The 23,623-nt window shown below is 41.9% G+C and overlaps 1 protein-coding gene across 1 annotated transcript in view; it reads left to right on the plus strand.

Annotated features, from left to right (window-relative positions):
- Positions 1-340: 340 nt before the first annotated feature.
- The window catches only part of LOC124790660 (single-strand selective monofunctional uracil DNA glycosylase), a 52,976-nt gene continuing 29,693 nt past the window's right edge, over positions 341-23,623 (plus strand). The window contains exons 1-2 of the mRNA XM_047257800.1: positions 341-940; positions 1,078-1,341. Of these exons, the coding sequence (XP_047113756.1) occupies positions 614-940; positions 1,078-1,341 (591 nt within the window). The 5' untranslated portion in view covers positions 341-613. The remainder of the gene's footprint in view (positions 941-1,077; positions 1,342-23,623) is intronic.

Below are 23,623 nucleotides of genomic sequence, written 5' to 3' on the forward strand. Positions count from 1 at the left end.
ATATGTACTGCATCACTGATTCAGGGCATTTTTCCAGACAAATTAAAGTATGTTTTGCTAAAGCTTTTTGGAACATATGAAGAGATGTGAACAATGACCGACGTGTTTCATTGTTGACACCCTTTTCTAAATCCTTTGAGGAAGTAATATCCGATCTGTGTACTAACAAAAATAATATTGAATGCAAATCATATTTTATAATTTCAAAAAGGCGACGAGTAATGTTATTTATATATTCACTAACCAATTTCAAACACTTTACCGGTAGTAAAAGTCGGTAATCTTTATGGTTGTGGGAAACGACAACCAAAGATTACTTGCTGTCAGCAATATCTTTGTATTTTCCCGATTAGCGCTGTCAATTGCAGTGTTTGTTTTCGAGGTGGTGCAGATGGTTTCACCGAAGTGGATTCAATGTTAAACAGTAGTGACGGTGCTTTCGTGGTTTTAAGAGAAAGTTTGAGGACGTAAATGTTTCCGCGGTACTTTCGTGAGCTAGACATTGAACGGTTGGCTGAATAAGTCTAACAAGAATTGGGCTTTATACAGATTCCTATACTCTGTTAATTCGCAAAAGATTTTCTGCCGCTCGCTGCCTCTACGTATCCTTGACATGCACGACTGCGGCAGGTCAAGAGCGGAGACCGAAAATTTGTTTTTATCAGTAATTCACGAAAAACTCGAGTTTCAACAAACGGCGAAGAATAATGAACTTATCCATTCATACAGCACAGTACCAGAGAAGTTACTGAGTATACACCAGGAATTAGCTAATAGGCTATCAGAATTACCATTCTCGGCACCAATCGAATACATTTATAATCCTGTGGACTACGCTTTTGATGTCCATGCTGAATTTGTAAATAAATTCTGCCAATCAGAAAAGCAAATTTTATTTCTTGGTATGAATCCTGGACCATGGGGTATGTCGCAAACTGGGGTGAGTCGTTCGACCCACCCCCTTTCCCCATCGCTCCTCTTAATGGGAGAGATGACACTTTTCAAGTACTGGAGACGTTCTATTTATAAAGTGTTACATTGAACATTAAGATTAGTTCATTTCGTTTAACTTTTCAGGTACCATTTGGTGAAGTGACGATAGTGAGAGACTGGTTAGGTATTAGTGGGGAAGTTAGATGCCCGTCTAAACAATGCCCTAAAAGACCTGTGCTGGGTTTCAGCTGTAAGAGAAGAGAACTTAGTGGTTGGAAGTTCTGGAACTTCTTCAAAAGCATATGTTTGAATCCACACAGGTTCTTCAGACATGCTTTTGTTTGTAATTACTGTCCATTGGCATTTATGACAGCAACAGGAAAGAATGTAACGCCAGCAGAAATGAAGGTTTGTTCTACCATTTCTATCTTCAACAAAGCAAGTGTTTATGTAAAAATTAAATTATTTCATAGATAATTGAAACTGACAAATGTGTATTGTTTGTCATTGAATGAGACCTCGTAGATTAGTAGAGCTCTTTGAAAAGTACATGTTTTTTCCATTTACAAGCAGATGCAGACAGCCATTCTGCAAGGTTGTAGATAAGCTAATCTAAAGTAGATTAAATTCCTACCTGTTTTGTATATAAAGCTGTCATCAATCCAAAGAATGGTTTAAGTGCTACAGTGTTTTACTCAGCTTGGTCCTATTACAAATGGCATTCCCCTGCTTTCTTTCATACCGACTGAGGTGGCACACTGCTTACTGCAGCGGACTCACATTTTGGAGGATGACAGTTCAAATCCACCTCTGGCCATTAAGCTTTAGGTTTTCCGTGATTTCCCTAAATCCTCCAGGTAAATTTTGGAATGGTTCTTTCAAAGGGCACAGCTGATTTCCTTCACCATCCTTAACACAATCCGATCTTGTGCTCAGTCTCTAATGGCCCTGATGTTGGTGGAACATTAAAAATCAATCTTCCTTTGCTTTCTTTCAGTCTTTGAATTTCCTGGGAAGTACTGGAGTCCCTGTAACACGGTGTCAGAATGGTCCCTTTCTGGTATTTAGTAAGGGCTGTATGAGGAAACATCAGGGGAAATAGCAAATATTTGGGGGGGAGGGGGGGACTGTTTTTCCAGTGGCCTGCAAAGATTTTCTTCTTCCTTTTCTGTCCACACCAAAAACAAACCCATGTTACATAGCAGTTACTAAAGCCAAAGTACTCCTCTCATGTTTAGCAACATTAAGCATGTAACTTGGCTGAATCACAATCGCTTCTATGAATGCAGAATAATTCTATGACGAATAAAATGTCTCTACTCCAGATATCAGCAGAAGGCAAAGGCTCACTCTTAGAGGTGCATGTACTTGAAAATTATCAGAATTGTCAAAAGATACTTAGCAGATTAGAACAGTGTTCATATTATAATCAAATCACATTAGCATTATGTTAAACATTTAGGAGTACTGCCATTGCTACAAATGAAACTTTGAAGTTCTCTACTTCTACTTTTATTCTGCTATATCCTATAATATCAAATTCCAGGACAGCTTTGTGTGTTTCCAAAATGTATTCTGAACTAAATAATGAGCCATCACAAAGATCTATTGTGTCAATTCATGAAAGTGACATAAGATGCATTTCAGGGGTAGAATTCTAATACTGTCTACATAACAAATCTACCTGCAGATTTGTAGTTAACAGCATTTCCCTGTTCAAAAGAAGTTGTGGCCTTAACTCATTGAACACAGGGCAGTAATGTAATAAAATGTGTGTGTGGCTAGGGCCTCCAGTTGGGTTGACCAGTCACCTCGTGCAAGTCTTTTAGAACCTGATACCAATAGCTTAAAAAAGGTGCATTTCATTTTTGAGGTTGTAATTGCGACAAGGTTTCTTGATAAATCTTTGTAATTTGTACAAGAGTTTCACACATCAGTTTCGACCATTTGCTATTATATAGTACTCAGTGTTTGAGATTTGATGTACAGTTCGTACTAAAATTCCATGACACTATGTTACGACGACATGTACATGTGGTTGGCACTGTTTTTGTTCAGTGAAGACTAGGTACTGGTTCACTGTGGTGCCAGTGGTCCCACAGAGCTAATAAGGGGGTCATTCCATGTCAATTCAACTAATCTGAGAAAATGTTCTAGCTGTTGGTCTCAGATTTGGCTGAAATGCAGCACACCAATGCTACCAAGTGTGGAACATTCATGTACACAATTCCCCTGCCAATTAGTTCCAGAATTATGGCTTGTGAAAGAAGGTGGTGTGATCCAGAAATGGCAACCCTCATCTGGCAATCTATCTTCAGACCCACTTCAGCTCTTAGTAACTTTGGAACTATTCCGCACAGTCCAGTGAAATTTTTACAACCCAGTAACATCCACTTAGAAAACACACTCTATGAATCAGAACACCAACAACATATTTCTGAGGGAAAATAAAAAATTCCAAAAAAATGTAATACGTTAAAAGGTACATATTATAGGTGCCCTCTATGCCAAATATAATTCACTCAAAAAGGGTATAATTTTTTTGTGGTACGCTTCATGTGACCTAAACCCACACAGAACTCATCTTGCCCATATCAGTCACAAAAACTGAGTTACATGCACACAAAAATACAAAAATTTGAAAAATTACCTGAAAAACATGGATTTTCTAAGTGTGGTAGTGCAAAAGGGACAAGTGATATCCAAACCAAATTTCAAACACTGCATAAGTGACCATGATATAATATATGGCAAAATTTCAACTTGTTATTGCAAGGCATTTGTGTACAATAAAAGTTGACAGAGATGTATTTGGTTACGTTTCTTTTAACACGATTTAGCAAGTAATAGTGATGATGCAGACAGCACAGAAAGTTAAACAATGGTAGTTTTCAGGGACAGAATGAGTCATTGTTAGGAAGGAACAACAAAGGAAACGAGCAACAATTACAGGTTAGTCATGTTTTTAAGATTCTAGTTCAGACTGGTCAGTACTGTTGTGGAAGTCAGTATGGAGGCAGAAGAGTGTACTATTGGTGCTTTTGTTCAAACAAGTTGCAGTATTGGTAGAGCTCAAGTGTCTGAATGTCATAAAACAACATATGGAACCAAATGTGGCATTCGCTTTGTACTATATGATCTGGATGAATCGGACCAAGATTTGTTGCTATGGAGATCTGGGATACACCCTGCGGGCACAAGAAGTACAGTTCCAGGAAACTTTAGTGTTTGTTATCATCATATGAAAGTGTTTCTGGATAAATATTCTTTCCTACTAAGAAGTTGATTTGATCCATTTTGGAATCATAAGGAGACAGTGAAGTGTAACCTCAGAGAAATTGATGTAAAATCAGTATTGAAAGTGAATAAGTTCATGGGACTTAACATGAAACCAGGACAAAAGTTATGTTCCAAGTGTGTTATACTGCTAAAAAATGAAGAATATTCTGATAATTTACATGATAGTGACGAAGAGTATCAGCCACCTACAACCACAGCAGATGAGCAATTAAATACTTCAGTGACTGCTCATGGTTTGTCTCCCATGAAGACACAAAGTTGGGAAACGAGACAGGCCCAGCTATGGTAGAAGAAAACTACAAGAAGCTCAAATGGAATTAAAACACAAAATAGCTGACACACTAATGGTGGAAGAGGAAGAACTATCTGCTCCAAAGGAACAGAAATCATGCCAGGAATGCTCTGATTTGCACAAAATTGTGCATGATTTGAAAGAAAAATGTGCCATATCCACACGCCAGAAAAAAGTAGCTATTCTTACCCTTGCACTTTCCAGCTGGTCTATTGACTACACTGCAAAGGAATTCAATGTTTCTACATATATGGTAAAGCAAGCTAGAAAAATAAAAGCAACCCAAGGAGTGCTTCCACAACTTCAGCAGGCTCAGGGTAAGCAATTGAGTTCAGAAATAAAGGTGGTAGTGTCAGAGTTTTATGAAAATAATGGCTACAGCCGAATAATGCCTGAAAAAAAAAGACTATGTAAGCTAAAATGACTGTTGCTATGAAACATATCAGAACTATATGTAGAATTCAAGAAAAAGTATCCGAATACCAAAGTAGGTTTATCATCTTTTTTTCAATCTTCGGCCAAAATGGGTTGTGCCTGTAAGTGCAAGGGGCACCCACAATGTTTGTGTATGTGAGACCCATCAAAATGCTAAGCTGATGTTTGCTGCTATAAAGGATTCTGGTCAGGATTACAAAGGTGCAATGAAGCTGCTAGTGTGTGACATCAGTTCCTACCAGTGCATGATACACAGGTGTGAAAAGTGTCCTGGTAAGGCAAATCTTGCGAAACACATGAAAAACAAACTGTATGGTGAACTCCTTATGGATGACGATGAACTTGTTTCTTATAAATAATGGACACACATGGGTCACACAAGTCTTGAAACAAAGCAAAGTACAGTGGAAGATTTTGTTGAAATGTGTTGTCAAAAAACTGACAAATTGACCACACACAGCTTCACAGCAACAGCACTATCGGCTTATCTCCAGTTTTGTAAGGATAATTTGAAACAAGATAAAATTATAGTAATACTAGACTTTTCTGAAAATTATGCATTTATAGTTCAAGATGACATCCAAGGATATCATTGGGACAACAGTCAAGCAACTCTCCAGCCATTTGCGATTTACTATAGAGGTGAATCAGGTGATGCCTGTCATGAACCTGTGCGTTTTTAGTGACTATTTAATTCATGATGCCATTGCAGTTCATGCTCACATTCACACTGTCATGGCATATGTGAAAAACAAGCTGCCTCACATACATTTTGCGAAATACCTCAGTGATGGGGCAGCTAGTCAGCACAAAAACTGTCAAAATCTCAAAAATTTATGCATGCATTACCATGATTTTCAGATTCACGCAGAATGGAATTTTTTACAAGTCATGGAAAAATGTATGTGATGGTATTGGTGCTACCATGAAGCGCATGACATCACGAGCTAGTCTGCAGCACCCTGCAGATGGTCACATTCTAACACCTCTTCAATTATTTACCTGGGTACAGAAAAATATCTCTGGCATACAATCATTCTATGTTTCAAAAGATGAGGTGAAATCAGTTGAAGAGTTGCTAAAAAGCAGACTAGAACACGTTAAAACTGTTGCAGGCACAAGGAGCCATCATCACTTCTCTCCAGTGGACTCTGACAATGTGCAGATGAGCAGATTGTCCAGTTATAACTATAGGTTCATGCACAACATCTGTCTTCACAGTGTGTCTGATTCAGGATTCAGAAACAAAAGCAGCAACATACAACCAGGTTGCTATGTTATTGCTATTTTATTTTATGATGACAAATGGTACTTAGGATGTGTTGCAGAGTGCTGTGAAGCAGAAGGTGGTGTATTTGTGAACTTCATGGGACCAGCAAGATCATTTCATTGGCCGCGTTTGGCAGACAGGTGTTGGATTCCTTTTGAACATATTCTTATGACAGTTACAGTTCCTACCACAGTGTCAGGAAGACAGTACAATTTGCCACTCAATGTACAGAGTGCAGTAGCTTAAGTGTGGGAGAACTTCTGTTCAAAGGGCAATCAACTGGTTTTTAGCAGTTAAGGTGCAGTAAACATTAATGATAGGTTGTGTTAATCTGTCTATATGTTGTTGCTTAGTGATTAAACAGTTGTGGGAGAGGATAAGAAGAGGCAGAACAATATGTTTTTACAAAATTGTGTTGTGGAACAATGGCCACATCACCAAATACATCTGTCAACTTCGATTGTACACAAATGTCTTGCAATAACATGCTGAACTTTTGAGATATATATCAGTATGGTTACTTATACAGTGTGTGAAATTTGGCTTGGATACCACTTGTCCCTTTTGTGCTACCACACTTCAAAAATCCATGTTTTTCAGGTAATTTTTCAATTTTTTGTATTTTTGTGAGCATGTAAGTCAGTTTTTGTGACTGATGTGGGCATGATGAGTTCTGTGTGTGTTTAGGCCACATTAAGCTTACCACAAAAAATTTATACCCTTTTTTAGTGAATTATATTTGGCATAGAGGGCACCTACAATATGTACCTTTTAACATATTACATTTTTTAAACAACAATTTGGATTTTTTCTTTTCTTTTCAGAAATATGTTGGTGTTTTGATTCATGGAGTGTGTTCTCTAACTGGATGTTACTGGGTTGTAGAAATTTCACTGGACTGTGTGGAATAGTTCCAAAGTTATTAAGATCTGAAGTTGGGTCTGAAGATAGATTGCCAGATGCGGGTTGCAATTTCCGCATCACGCCACCTTCTTTCACAGGTCATAATTCTGGAACTAATTGGCAGGGGAAACTAATACTTTGTACACGAGTGTGTTCCACACACGGTAGAATTAATGTACTGGATTTCAGTCAAATCTGAGACTATGAGCTGGAGCCCCTGGTTGAACTGACATGGAATGACCAAAGGGACAGTCAACTGAAAACAAGACAGACAAAATAAAGGTGAATAAACTGTTTGTTGTTTCAAAATTAATTGCCGTAACTGGTAATAGATGTATCCTACTGTGACAGTCAATGCCTTTGTGGAAAAATGTTTGCATTTGCCAATGTAATCATGATTGTATCCAGGTGTGCACCTCTTTATCTGAAGCAAATCAACGGTCACAAATATCTCTGTTCTGGGTGCCATAAAATATGGAAACCGCTTGGGAAGAGGCAGGACTGTATGGAGGATGTGCAATGGCTTGCCAGCAAAACTTCTGCACCATTCTCAAAACAGTCTTGACAACATGCAGGCCCACCCCCTGAGGCTGTGTAAGGGCTTGCCAGTGAACCATCTGCAGCATAGACAGGCCCCATGTTGCCAAGGCTGTTCAGAGTACACTGCAGAGGTTTCGCTGAGAAGACCTTACTCATCCTCCTTACAGTCCTGATCTCTCCCCATGAAGTTTCCATATTTTTGGAGACCAGAAGAAAGACATTCATGGCTGTTGAATTGCTTAGGATGAAGACATGCACTCCTGGATATAATTATGGTTGCGTAGGCAACTGCAAACATTTTTCCATGACAGCGTTCACTCTCTTGTCTCAAAATGGAATAAGTGTATTAACAGTTACGGTGATTACTTTTGAAGTATGATTCAGTTTACTTAATTTTTCCCATCTGTCTCATTTTAATTTGACTGCCCCTTATAGAAAAGGAGGGAAATGGTATATGTCGGCAGTACTGCTTACATTATGATTATGTTCATTCCTCAATTTTTATAACATTCAAGAATCTGGGAGAGAGTATAATCATTTCTTCTTGGGCTTCTAAACATGAATACAAGCTTCAAATAGAAACTCTTTCAACCCTTGTATAACAGAATTCGTTACTCAGTCTCCAATGTGACGGAAACAGTGTCAAAAGACTGCAAGCCCTTGCCACACCTCAGTTTACTAGACTCGCTCCGATTTATGGGATTCTGCAAAACTGAACATGTATTTCTCTTAGTTCTTGTGGAACATCATAGGATTTACTTTTAAAAAAGGCTATATAGACAATGTGAACCACTGGTGAAGAGTAATGCAACTGGTTCAGAGAGAGTTTTGCAACACTCACAAATTCAAATGTAATTGAAGTTCAAAATAGGAACCAATAAGTTTTTAGAATTGTATCAGAGATAAGCAAATTTGAATGTGGACAAGTAGTTGGTGCTCATGTGGTGGATGCTTCCGTAACCAAGGTAGCCAACGTGTTTGCTGTTTCAACAGGCACCGTATTGAAGATTTTTACCATGTACAGGGAAAGCAGAAAAATATCCATTAAGTCACAAAGCAGATCAAAATTATGTACTGAATGTTCATGATGATGGTCACTGAAGAGGATTGTGATGAAAAATAAAGAGGACAGCAGCTCCAAAAGTCACTGCAGAAATGACTGTCACACGCACAAAACACGCTGCGCAGGGAATGATGGGTAAGCTGGAATTCAAAAATCCGTCATCAGTTATGCAAAGGGCCTTAACAGAAAAACATGGTGCCAAAGTCCTAAAACATAACTGTGCAGATGTTCCTGTGTGTGTATGATTAAGAGTGAATGTGTTATTACTTATTACAATAAAAACTGATCACTTATCTTCGCCTACCCCCTTGTTGTAATTAAAAATAATAAATCATGTGAAACATTGATTCAAAGTTTAGCTGTTCCACTACCTTAGATTTCCTCATGGTACTTTGTAAATATTCCCCCCAGGGGGCTCACGGTTATTTCGTGAGTACGTGGGTGGCGAGCACGGGGTCCCGAGCTATTGCAGCCTTCTGTCTTTCCAGGGCTGCATTTCCGCTCCTTTCCTCTCCTAGCTCCTTCCCCTTTGCCTCACCTCTCCCTCTCTTGGTTTCCTTGTTTATGTTGGCCCCACTATCCTCCTGGTTCTGTTGGTTTTGCAATTTGGTTTTGTTGCGTAATCACATCATTCTTTTGTCATTCCCTGGTCCCCCTCTGGGGTTTGACCTCGATTACTAAATTTCTATTCTGTAGTGTGAGCCATTTAGGGAAGAGCACCTTACCTAGTGTCTCCGACGTGTGCCCTCCTAGTTCATTCCACCGTTTCTTTCACGTCGTTGTCTGATGCTAGGGTGCATAGCCAGCACAGTAGCCAGCCAGAGTGGTGGGGTCACTATGTACTCTTTTGGTTGAGACCCCAGAACACACAGGGATCACACTTCTGATACCTGACCTGTGACCACCTCATGTAAGCCTAGGAGTGGTTGCTTGTCGTCCTGGTGTATCGGAATTCCCAGCAATGGCCGCCATGCCAGACGTTCCTTTCTGTGGCTGGGTGGCACCCATGGGGAGAGCCCCTGATCGGAGTGGGTGGTATCAGGGTGGATGTTATGCAAATGAAATGCATACGGGTCCAGAACTCTGGCCATTCTTCTGCAGCCGTCTCTATGTGTGGAACTGATGCTTTTAGTGCTGCTTCTCCTGCCGCTTCGGCCTGCCCTTCCATGGCTACTCCCTGGGAGGAGGGTCAGGCTCATCGGCTAGGGGCGAAACCTTTCCCCTACTATCTGGTTTGCACCAGGACTGATGGGGATACTTTCACCAGTACCAAACCTTTATTTTTTGTGGAACACATTGAAGAAATGTTTGGCGAAGTGGACTCTCTGAGCAAGAGGCGGTCGGGTTCATTGTTGATCAAAACTGCTTCAGCTGCCCAGTCTGCAGCCCTTCGTGCCTGTAACCATCTTGGCAAAATTCCTGTGTCCATTACCCCCCCCCCCCCCCCCCCGGCCCATCAGTCTCTAAATATGGTTCAAGGTGTAATTTTTCACAGGGACCTCATCCTTCAAACTGATGAGGAACTTCGGTACAATCTCGGACGGCGGGGTGTTCACTTTGTTCGGCATGTTCAGAAGGGTCCGAAGGACAATCACATTGATACTGGTGCCTTTATCCTGGCCTTTGAAGGGGATACCCTCACTGAGAAAGTAAAGATTATGGTTTATCGATGTGATGTGAAGCCGTACATCCCACCACCTATGCGGTGTTTTAAGTGCTTGGGTTTTGGACACGTCTTCCTGCTGTTCGCAGGCCCCTCTCCGTGGTGACTGTGGACGTCCACTCCATGAGGGGAGTTCCTGTGTTCTCCCTCCTGTGTGTGTTAATTGTCATGGCAATCAATCTCCACATTCACCAGATTGCCCAGTTTATAAGGAAGAAAGGAGGTACAGGAGTATAAGTCCCTTGATCGTTTAACCTACACTGAGGCTCGTAAGAAATATGCACATCTTCACCCTGTGTCCGTGATGTCTAGTTATGCTTTAGTTACATCTTCACCCCTTCCTGACCCCAGTCCTGAACCCCTCTCCTCCCCCCCCCCCTCCCCTGCAGCTCCCACACCCTCTCCTCCGGGCGCCGCTCCCCCTCCCCAGCTGGAGAAGTGTCCCACTTCTTCAGCGTCTGCCAGTCAACAGTCAAGGGCGCCCCTCCCAGGGTACCCCTTCCAGGCCAAAGGTCTGCTGCCAAACGATGACCGCGTGAACCACAGTCTGTGGGCCCCCAGGTCGCCCGATCTCTTCCTGTTCCTGATCTTGCTGCAGCTGGCTCCTTTATGCCACACAGCTCTCCTTGATCTCAAACAGAAAAGAAGAAGAAACATAAGTCCCGGGACAAGGAACCTCTGGTGTCACCAGAGGTCCCATCCCCGCCTTCGCAACCTGATCCTGACATATTGATCAGGGATGTTGCCCCCTACTTGTCGGTGACGGGTGGTGACCCGGCGGCATGACTGGCTTTAGTCCTGAACCCCTCTCCTGCACAGAGCATAACTTAATCATAGCTAACACTTGGTTCAAGAATCATAAAAGAAGGTTGTACACATGGAAGAATCCTGGAGATACTAAAAGGTATCAGATTGGAATTGTAATGGATATTACCGTCACCTTCTGGAGTTGAAACCCCTTGTTTCGTCATACTCTGCAGCTTGTGTGTTTCTACAAGAATCTAATTTTACTGATGATCACTCACCAAACCTCTGTGGGTTCCGTGTTTTCTGTCGAAATCGGGTCACCCCCCTGTGGGCCTCTGGTGGCGTTTGTAGATAGGTCCATACGGACGTTGCTAACATGTGGATTCCTCTTCAAACTACATTGGAAGCGGCTGCTGTTAGGGTCCACCTGGACTCTGAGGTCACGATTTGCAAACTTTATCTCCCTCCTCCCCCCCATGAACCATGGACCTTGCGATTGGTGGAGAGGCTTGCGTGCCTCAGCCATACAGATGGCCGTACTGTAGGTGCAACCACAATGGAGGGGTATCTGTTGAGAGGCCAGACAAACATGTGGTTCCTGAAGAGGGGCAGTAGCCTTTTCAGTAGTTGCAGGGGCAACAGTCTGGATGATTGACTGATCTGGCCTTGTAACATTAACCAAAACGGCCTTGCTGTGCTGGTACTGCGAACGGCTGAAAGCAAGGGGAAACTACAGCCGTAATTTTTCCCGAGGACATGCAGCTTTACTGTATGGTTAAATGATGATGGCGTCCTCTTGGGTAAAATATTCCGGAGGTATAAAAGTCCCCTATTCCGATCTCCGGGCGGGGACTACTCAAGAGGACGTCGTTATCAGGAGAAAGAAAACTGGCATTCTACGGATTGGAGCGTGGAATGTCAGATCCCTTAATCGGGCAGGTAGGTTAGAAAATTTAAAAAGGGAAATGGATAGGTTAAAGTTAGATATAGTGGGAATTACTGAAGTTCGGTGGCAGGAGGAGCAAGACTTTTGGTCAGGTGATTACAGGGTTATAAATACAAAATCAAATAGGGGTAATGCAGGAGTAGGTTTAATAATGAATAAAAAAATAGGAGTGCGGGTTAGCTACTACAAACAGCATAGTGAACGCATTATTGTGGCCAAGATAGACACAAAGCCCATGCCTACTACAGTAGTACAAGTTTATATGCCAACTAGCTCTGCAGATGATGAAGAAATTGATGAAATGTATGACGAGATAAAAGAAATTATTCAGGTAGTGAAGGGAGACGAAAATTTAATAGTCATGGGTGACTGGAATTCGTCAGTAGGAAAAGGGAGAGAAGGAAACATAGTAGGTGAATATGGATTGGGGGGAAGAAATGAAAGAGGAAGCCGTCTTGTAGGATTTTGCACAGAGCATAACTTAATCATAGCTAACACTTGGTTCAAGAATCATAAAAGAAGGTTGTACACATGGAAGAATCCTGGAGATACTAAAAGGTATCAGATAGATTACATAATGGTAAGACAGAGATTTAGGAACCAGGTTTTAAATTGTAAGACATTTCCAGGGGCAGATGTGGATTCTGACCACAATCTATTGGTTATGAACTGCAGATTGAAACTGAAGAAACTGCAAAAAGGCGGGAATTTAAGGAGATGGGACCTGGATAAACTGAAAGAACCAGAGGTGGTACAGAGTTTCAGGGAGAGCATAAGGGAACAATTGACAGGAATTGGGGAAAGAAATACAGTAGAAGAAGAATGGGTAGCTCTGAGGGATGAAGTAGTGAAGGCAGCAGAGGATCAAGTAGGTAAAAAGACGAGGGCTAATAGAAATCCTTGGGTAACAGAAGAAATATTGAATTTAATTGATGAAAGGAGAAAATATAAAAATGCAGTAAATGAAGCAGGCAAAAAGGAATACAAACGTCTCAAAAATGAGATCGACAGGAAGTGCAAAATGGCTAAGCAGGGATGGCTAGAGGACAAATGTAAGGATGTAGAGGCTTGTCTCACTAGGGGTAAGATAGATACTGCCTACAGGAAAATTAAAGAGACCTTTGGAGAGAATAGAACCACTCGTATGAATATCAAGAGCTCAGATGGCAACCCAGTTCTAAGCAAAGAAGGGAAGGCAGAAAGGTGGAAGGAGTATATAGAGGGTTTATACAAGGGCGATGTACTTGAGGACAATATTCTGGAAATGGAAGAGGATGTAGATGAAGATGAAATGGGAGATAAGATACTGTGTGAAGAGTTTGACAGAGCACTGAAAGACCTGAGTCGAAACAAGGCCCCGGGAGTAGACAACATTCCATTAGAACTACTGATGGCCTTGGGAGAGCCAGTCATGACAAAACTCTACCATCTGGTGAGCAAGATGTATGAGACAGGTGAAATACCCACAGACTTCAAGAAGAATATAATAATTCCAATCCCAAAGAAAGCAGGTGTTGACAGATGTGAAAATTACCGAACTATCAGTTTAATAAGTCACAGCTGCAAAATACTAACGCAAATTCTTTACAGACGAATGAAAAAACTGGTGGAAGCGGACCTCGGGGAAGATCAGTTTGGATTCCGTAGAAATGTTGGAACACATGAGGCAATACTAACCTTACGACTTATCTTAGGAGAAAGATTAAGAAAAGGCAAACCTACGTTTTTAGCATTTGTAGACTTAGAGAAAGCTTTTGACAACGTTAACTGGAATACTCTTTCAAATTCTGAAGGTGGCAGGGGTAAACTACAGGGAGCGAAAGGCTATTTACAATTTGTACAGAAACCAGATGGCAGTTATAAGAGTCGAGGGGCATGAAAGGGAAGCAGTGGTTGGGAAAGGAGTGAGACAGGGTTGTAGCCTCTCCCTGATGTTATTCAATCTGTATATTGAGCAAGCAGTAAAGGAAACAGAAGAAAAATTCAGAGTAGGTATTAAAATCCATGGAGAAGAAATAAAAACTTTGAGGTTCGCCGATGACATTGTAATTCTGTCAGAGACAGCAAAGGACTTGGAAGAGCAGTTGAATGGAATGGACAGTGTCTTGAAGGGAGGATATAAGATGAACATCAACAAAAGCAAAACGAGGATAATGGAATGTAGTCGAATTAAGTCAGGTGATGCTGAGGGAATTAGATTAGGAAATGAGACACTTAAAGTAGTAAAGGAGTTTTGCTATTTAGGGAGTAAAATAACTGATGATGGTCGAAGTAGAGAGGATATAAAATGTAGACTGGCAATGGCAAGAAAAGCGTTTCTGAAGAAGAGAAATTTGTTAACATCGAGTATAGATTTAAGTGTCAGGAAGTCGTTTCTGAAAGTATTTGTATGGAGTATAGCCATGTATGGAAGTGAAACATGGACGACAAGCAGTTTGGACAAGAAGAGAATAGAAGCTTTCGAAATGTGGTGCTACAGAAGAATGCTGAAGATAAGGTGGGTAGATCACGTAACTAATGAGGAGGTATTGAATAGGATTGGGGAGAAGAGAAGTTTGTGGCACAACTTGACTAGAAGAAGGGATCGGTTGGTAGGACATGTTTTGAGGCATCAAGGGATCACAAATTTAGCATTGGAGGGCAGCGTGGAGGGTAAAAATCGTAGAGGGAGACCAAGAGATCAATACACTAAGCAGATTCAGAAGGATGTAGGTTGCAGTAGGTACTGGGAGATGAAGAAGCTTGCACAGGATAGAGTAGCATGGAGAGCTGCATCAAACCAGTCTCAGGACTGAAGACCACAACAACAACAACAACAATAACAATAACAACATCTCCCTCCTGACCGGACTCTTACACTTGTTGCCTTAACTGCCCTTCTTCAGCAACTTCCTCCTCCCTTCCTCCTTCTCGGGGATTTTAATGCTCATCATCCCTTGTGGGGCAGTGCATTTCCATCTAGACAAGGTCTTCTCGTAGACCAGTTTCTTGCAGACCACGACTTGTGCCTTGTTAATGATGGCTCCTCTACTCATTTCAGTGCCGGTCATGGTACCTTTTCTGCCATTGATCTTTCTGTTTCCTCTCCCTCCCTCCTCCCTTCATTACACTGGTCGCCACATGACAACCTTTGTGACAGTGACCATTTCCCATTGATTCTTGTGCTCCCTTCCCACTCCCCGATGGACAGGTTACCATGTTGGTTTTTCCAATGCGTCGATATACACTGCACAGGCCGTGTTTTCTCCCTCTTTGTCGGTTTGTATTGATGACATCCTAAGTGACGTGTCTGACGCAATTGTTCGCATTGCTAGCCTTGCTGTACCGTGCTCATCTGGACCATTTCACCGCCGGCCATTGCCATTGCCATCCGTGATTGCCATAGAGCTTTGCAACACCTTAAGAGGCACCCATCCGTTGCCAACCTTATTACCTTTAAACGCCTTCACACTAAAGCCCGTTGCTTAATCAAACAGAGCAAATGGATGTGTTGGGAAAGTTTTGTTTTTTCCCTTGGTTCTACTGTCCCTATGTCAAGGGTATGGGCTACACTTTGTTCTCTCCAAGGTTGCCATCCGCAGTCTACCCTCCCGGGCCTTCACCTCCTGGATGGCCTTTGCACGGAGCCATTGATTCTCGCGGAACATCTTGCGACCCATTTTGCAACAGCATCAGCCTCCTGTCCAGCTACTTTCCTTCACCAGAAACAGCGGGCTGAAGCTTCCGGGTGTTTTACCCCTTGCCAGTCAGAATCTTACAACGTACCATTTACTGAATGAGAATTTCTTTCCACACTTTCTTCTTCTCATGATACAGCCCCTGGCCCAGACTCCATTCATAACCAACTGCTTCAACATCTCAGTGTTCCACAACGGCAACATCTCTGGGTGTTTAACAATATTTGGCTCTAGGGTGACTTCCCTTCTCAGTGGAAGGAGAGCATCGTGGGTCCTGTCCTTAAGCCTGGTAAGAACCCCCTGTTTGTCAAAAGCTATCGGCCAATTAGTCTTACAAATATTGTTTGCAGGTTACTTGAACAGATGGTAGCCCGTCGGCTCAATTGATACCTCGAATCTCGGGATATATTGTCCCCTTACCAGTGTGTCTTCAGAGAGGGACGCTCTCCGATCGATCATTTACTTCGCTTGGCATGCGCAGTTCGGCTGGCTTTTTCCCAGCACCACCATTTGGTTGCAGTATTTTTTGAGCTTCGCAAGGCCTACGATACGGCTTGGCGCCATCACAACTTTCTTACAGTTCATGAGTGGGGTCTTCGGGTCTCACTCCAGATTTTTATCCGCCAGTTCCTGTTCCACCGGTCATTCAGGGTTCGGGTTGGTGCTGTTTTTAGTTCTCCACGGACCCAGGAGAATGGCATCCCAATAGTTCCTCTTCAATGGCCTCAGCAGAGCGGCAGCTCCAGGGAGCTATACGGCCTGCTTCTGCATGTACCCTCTCACAGGGGTTTCAATTCTCTCCTTTAAAATCGCGGGTGGTCCACTTCTGTCTCTGTACTATGATCCACCCCGATCTGGAGCTCTATCTCGATGGACAATGATTACCTGTGGTCCCACAGTTTCGTTTCCTGGGTCTTCTTTTTGACAACAAGCTCACTTGGCTGTCTCATACCAGACTTCTGAAGGTAGGATGTTTCCGTAATCTCAATGTCCTTCACTTCCTTGCCCAAACCTCTTGGTGTGCGGACTGCTCCATCCTTCTCCGCCTTTATCCGGGTTTAGTGCTGTCTCACTTAGACTATGGTTGTCAAGTTTATGGTTCGGCTGCTCCTTCTACACTGCACCTCCTGGATCTGGTCCCCCATCGTGGTGCCTTCCCTACTAGCCCTGTTGATAGTCTCCTGGTTGAAGCTGGGATCCCCCCCCCCCCTTTCTGTTCGGCAGTCCCAGCTTCTGGTTTCTTACGCAATTGCTGTCCGTTCCTCCCTCACTCATCCTTCCTATTCTATTCTGTTCACAGACCATGGACGTAACCCACCTGATTCCTGCCCTTGGGCGAGTTTACCGGTTGGACTCCGCCTTGCGTCTCTTCGCCGTGATTTTCAGCTTCCTTCTTTGTCCTGTCTCCCACGCTCCCTCCCCAATACCCCACCTTGGTTAGTTCCTCGGCCCCAAATTCGGATGGATCTCCGCCGAGGTCCAAAAGATACCATTTCCCCAATGGTGTTCCGTTGTTCCTTCCGCCGAATGTTATGGGAGTTTCGGGATGCTGTTGTTTTTTACACCGATGACTCTAAATCTGCCAATCATGTGGGATATGCCTTCACGTCCTCTGTTGGCACAGAAAATCATCTCCTGCCACCTACATGTGGGGTGTTTACTGCAGAATTGATGGCAATTTCCCAGGCCCTTACCTTTATTAAACAGTCCCAACACAACCGCATTTTGTTATGTACAGACTCAATGAGTGGCCTTCTGGCTGTTGACTGGTGTTTTTCTCGCCATCCCTTGGTCTTGGCCATCCATGACCATCTCGCTGATCTTCCCCGTGCTGCTTGTTCTGTTGACTTCCTTTGGGTCCCTGGCCATGTGGGTATCCTAGGTAATGAGCTTGCTGATCATTTGGCTGGGGGAGCAGTCACTTACCCCCCTTCTCTGTAACCCCTCCTTCAGCAGATTTACAGCTTCACATCAAATCCCACTTCGCACAATCATGGGCCAACTCTTGGGAGGCTACCTCCCTGTCTAATAAAATTCATGTGGTTAAGGTGACACCAGTCCCCTGGTGTTCTTCCTTCCGCCTCTCCCGAAAGGCCTCAACCACCGTGTGTCGTCTCCGCATCAGCCATACCAGGCTGACCCATGGTTTTCTTTTGCGCCACTCCCACTTTGTGGTTGTGGAGCCTTCCAGTCAGTAGCCCACATTTTGGTGGAATGCCCCCTTCTTTCGGCTCTGCATACTAAGTACAGACTTCCCCGCACTTTACCTTTAACGTTAGCTGACGATTCTCGGATGGTCGAACTGGTTCTCTGTTTCCTCCGTGAAAGTGGTTTTTATTCTCAGTTTTAAGGTTTTTAATCTCACTCTGGTGTTGGTGCAGGGCAGTGAGGTTTGAGGTGTCTCCCACTGTAAGCTGTGTTTGGAGGTTCCCGACTCCCCTCCTTGGCCGAGATCCTCTTTTCTTTCTCTTTTACTCTGTTTTTACCACTTTTTAGAATTCATTAGTCTCTCTTTCCCATATGCACATCTACGTTCTAGCAGTTGAACGCATTTACATAGCAAGTGGTCTTGCCTCTACTGCTTCAGAGGTGGGATATGTCCTGTCTCTAGCATAGTCTTGAGGTTGCTCTCTTGCTGACTTCTCTCATTCTGTTTTTACCATTGATGACACGACTGCACTTTTACGATTTTTAACCTTTTCCCTTTTATCGTACTGACTTTTCTGAGATGTCAAATTTTCTGATTGGGCCACATTTGAAACAAGAGACTGCTGACCTTGCTGTTTGGTACCTTCAACACCAATCAACCAACCAACTCATAATACTGTCAAGGATTATGTGACCATTTTGGGTGATTGGATACATCCCATGGTACAATGTTGGTTCCCAGTGATGATGCTGTGTTCCAAGATGTCAGGGCCACTGTTCACACAGCTTGCAGTGTCCAGCACTGGTTTTGTGAGCACAGGGATGACTTGTGGCATCTCCGCTGACTACCACAGTCACGAGATCTCTATATTATTGAGCCTTTGTGGTCTACTTTGGAGAGAGGGCTACACAATAGTTATCCACCTGCATCGTCTTCACCTGATCTTACCACTGTTTTGCAGAAAGAATGGTGTACGATTCCCTCAAAAACCATACAGGACCTGTATTTCTCCATTCAGAGGCAACTGGGTGCCGTTTTGAATGCCAGTGGTTTTCCTACCCTGTGTTGGGCATGGTAGTGTGTTCTGTTTGTGTTGTTTCCATACTTTTGTCCACTTGAAGCTTTTCTGTGGTTTTGCTAAATCACTTTAGGCAAATGCTGGAATTGTTCCTTCATCAAAGCCAATGCCAACCACCTGTCCTATGCTCATAAAAGGATACTTATGTTTTCTGTGTGTATGCATATTTTTGTGCTATTTATTTTCATTGTATTGTAATGACAAATCTTAAATCATTATAAAATGGTGCCCGGATGAATAAATAGAAAAATATTTTTGCTTAGAAAGGCATATAATTGGTTATCTGAAACAGTTTTTATATTCAGAATTGTTCAGAGGGCCTTTCTGGGAATTAAAAAATACAAAATGGAACCCTTTTATTTGGATCAACCACATCTCAAAATACTACTACTGTCCTCAGAAAGATGTGTGATGGGAAGAACTGTGCAATACTTTCAAATTTAGGAGAAGTATTTCGATGTGCAGAGATCTTGTGGATGTGAGAACATAAGAAGGATAATTATTGTGGTGCACAGTACCTTAATACAGGTAAACAGAAACCTGGAATAAAATGATATCTTTCATTCTTACCATTGACAGTCGAACTGTGGTATATCAGTTTCATAATATGAGCCTATATCCTGAATTCCATGGGCTGCTACAATTTTCAAAAGTTCAGATGCATAATAATTGTATATGGATACAAAGCAATCTATGAAAAATGTGAATCAGCAGCACAACCTGGGAATATCATGCACCATCTAGAGCAGATTGCTCATGCAACCATCCAGTGTAAAATAACTCACTCCTGTTTGCAGAGGAAAAAATAATCGTGAACCAAAGTATATTTAATGCTGAAACAACAAACACATTTAAAGCAATATGATTCCCAGTGTTTGTTACGCATTTGTCTCTATCTTCAAGTATACTACCACAGGTGCTTCACATGTAAGATAAGAAATGGGAAGATCCACTGCAGTATTGTCAGGAAAAGGGGTTTGTGAAGAACAGTGAGTAGGAGGAGGGCCATGATAATAGCACATGTGTTAAGACATCAGAAAAGTACTCCCATGGTACTACAGCGAGCTCTAGGAAAGGCTGTGGAATTGATTACAATATATCCAACAAATAAGGGTGTTTAATGTAAGTGCACCTCTGAGGTCGATACTGGAAAGAAAGTACTGTAAAAAATGATGCAAAGTCTTCAGTGAGAAATTTTGGAGACCACACCCTATGACACCAAAGGCAATACTAAGTAAGAAAGAATCTGATGCAGAGACTCCAATAAATGGCAGCAGTGAGTCTGCAAGTGTTAACATACCTTCCTCAAACATCTACACTGTAAAGACTGAATCATAAAAACAAACCTCACTGCTAACACAATTCTCATATTTCAATGGAAAATAATCAATTCTGGATGTGTGTATAATTACTCATGCTCCTTGCAATTTAAATACCATTACATTTTATAGATACTGAAACACCTGTGCAAAGGTGGGATGGCTGCATTTGACAATGAGTGAGTTGGTGCAGTGGTAATCCACTGAAGTCATATTCAGTACGATGTTGGAACAATTCCCATCTGACCATCCCAATTTGTTTTTCGTGGTTTTCCATGTGACATTGTAAGAGTAATGTTATTAATGAGGGAAAGTTGTTGATTTCATATGCCTGCGCAATATTGCAAGGGCACTGATGACCATGCTGTAGAGCAACAAATACCATCATATAACAATGGAAACTCCAGGTAGGAATAACAATAATGTAGGAAAAGATAGATTTGTATTTACCATAGAGATAACACACAGGTACAATTAAGATGCTTACACATAAGCTTTCGGCCTCACCCTTCGTCAGACAAAGAGAAACCCACACTATTCATTCACAAAAGCAAGCAGACGACTGCCGACTCTGTGGCATTCTTGCCTGAGCTACCATAGTTGGCGGTCGTGTGTGTGAGGCGTGCTTGCTTTTGTTAGTGAAAACTGTGCATTTCTCTTTTTCCAGCAAAGGTTGAAGCCGAAAGCTTTATGGAAGTGTCATTTAATTGTACCTGTCTGCAACTTTATTTTTGTGGTAAGTAGCCATCTATCTTTTCCCACATTGTTGAAATAACATCATCTGTTGGTGTGATGGCTACATGGAGAAGTGTTAGAATGCATATCTGAAGACTGAAGTTTTAAACCTTTCTAGGCTGTTAGACTGTTTCCCCCTACCTCCTCCATCACTGGTAATTTTTCATGTATGTGGAATAGTCAGTTTACATTGTGGTTTGGGCTGGACTGCATGGTAAACTTTAAATTCCTGTGAAGTGGGTTGGATTAGATGGTTCACAAATCAGAGGTAGGCAAGAGAGGGCAATCCCCAACAGAACTGTATTTACATATTTATAATAAAACAATCTTTATTGCCTGTTTAAAATGCAAATGGAGATAAAATAAGGGGAATATACTGTCTGTCTGTTTAGTTGATCCTGTACTTACACTAGTTCCAGCAGCAAAGCAATTTCAGTACGTTCTGTAGTAAGAAACTAGGACAGTATTCCTGTAAGCGGCATATGTTCTTATGGAAAAGCAAAAGGATAGATTAAAGGCAGAGAAAAATGCAGTTGCTCTATTGAAGCATGTCATTTGCTTGTAACCATCAGTGTAAACTTGCATGTAATCCAAGTATTGGCAAAAGATGTTATAAAAGGATAATTTTAAAATATTCTCTGTAGTACTCTAGTTTTTGACTTCTCAAGAGTCCACTCCTGGTCAAGGAAAGGAATTTGCTTGACAGTTTCACCTTATGTGACTCCCAAATTGGACTGTTAAGAGTTAATGATTTACAAAGCCATTCACATGAGTGTAATGTGCATACATAAATATTCTTTTTTCCATTAAAAAAAAACAGTCTATTAAAGAGGTGCATATACTTTGATGGTATGTCTTTCTTCCTTCTAATAGGATTTTTTGCTTGGCCTGTTGCGTTATCAATGTATTGAAGTTGGACAGCAGTATAGGATCCATGTATATATTATGAGTTTTCTTTCCTTTGGGGGTGAAAAAGCTAATGATAAATCAGAATACTCCTCTCAGGCATGCTTGATGTAAGGGATATGAAATGCTTTAAGGATGGTAAACAATAGACTGCTGTCTGAGTTTCTGTAAATGCAGTCAGAACATAGTTATTTCTTGTGCCAGTACTTTTTAAGGGAAAAACGGAGTCCGATACTTCCTTGTGAGTCATAGTTTGTTCTATCTTCAGGTTCCTGTTGTTCTGCGTACTTAGAGGATTAGGGTGTCATGAGCTTTGCAGCATGCAATTAGTCTGTGTGTATGTACATTTTGAGCTATTTATTGTCATTGTTTTATAGTGAGAAATCCTGTATCATTATGGGATGATCCCTGGATGAATAAATAAATCAAAATTCATGAAGCACAGATGGAATATAAGAGATCTGTTAAAAAAATTCTGAAACTTTGTCCAAATAATTTTTGTATCCTTACCTTCTACTTATTGTGTGTGGTATCCTTCGAAATACTCTCCTCCACAATTGATACCCTGCTCCCAATGCCATTCCACTTCTGGAAGCAGTCTTGGTATGCCTCTTGCTGGATTACGCAAAGTGCTGCATACGAACTTCCTTTTGTCTTATCTTTTGTTTTAAATCTTCATCCTTTCAGCATCTTTTAAACTCTGGAAATAAAAGATAAAAGTCCACAGGGGGCCAGGCCTGGAGAGTACAGAGAATGTGCAATAGTCACACACCAACAGGGATGAATGTGTTGGTGTGTTATCGTGATGCAAGAGCCATGAATTGTCTCTCCACATTTCAGGGTATTTCCCTCTCACATTTTCTTGCAGGTATTGCAACACACTCCGATAGTACCATCGATTAACAGTTCATCTCTGTGGCTCAAATTCATCATGAACTAATCCTTCAAAGTCAAAGAAAACTATTAACATGGCTTTGATATTTGACCTGACCTGAAAAGCTTTTTTTGTTCTTGGAGAACCTTTCCTTACCAGATGTGAAGATTGAACCTTGGTCTCGACATCATAACTGTAGACCCACATCTTATCGTCAATTACGATTTTCTTAAGGAACATCTCATTCTCAGTTGTGCGATCCAAAAGCTGTAAACAGATTGTGAGGTGCAGGTCTTTCTGGTCCTGACTCATGGGCAGTGGGATGAGCTTGGCGGCAACACAATGCATTCCAAGACACTGTGTCAGGTATTCAGGACATGATCCAGCTGAAATGTTACATTCTTCTGCAAAGCACAATTTTGTTGACTTGCTGACATTAGCATCATTGGTAGACGTTGATAGGTATCTTGAACGAGGGTCATCTTTAACTTCGTTCCAGCCATTTTCAAACCACATGAACCATTCATAACATCAAGTATGGCTTATGCGCTCATCACTTTTAACAGACCCTCTTTCTTCTGTAACTAACTTCAAAATTGTGGGACTGATGACCTCACTGTTTGGTCCCATAACCCCTCTCAGTTAATCAATCAGATGTTTCTGTTACATTGACCTTTCAACCACCCAAAAATCCAAGCTTGAGATGAAAACACAACAGGCCAAAATGATCTGCACTGAAGTCATTGGACCATGCGACCTTGATCCTGTCTGATGAATCTGGTGATGACCATTT

Source organism: Schistocerca piceifrons, chromosome 1, assembly GCF_021461385.2.
Source record: "Schistocerca piceifrons isolate TAMUIC-IGC-003096 chromosome 1, iqSchPice1.1, whole genome shotgun sequence".
In the NCBI taxonomy this organism is placed as follows: Eukaryota; Metazoa; Arthropoda; class Insecta; order Orthoptera; family Acrididae; genus Schistocerca; species Schistocerca piceifrons.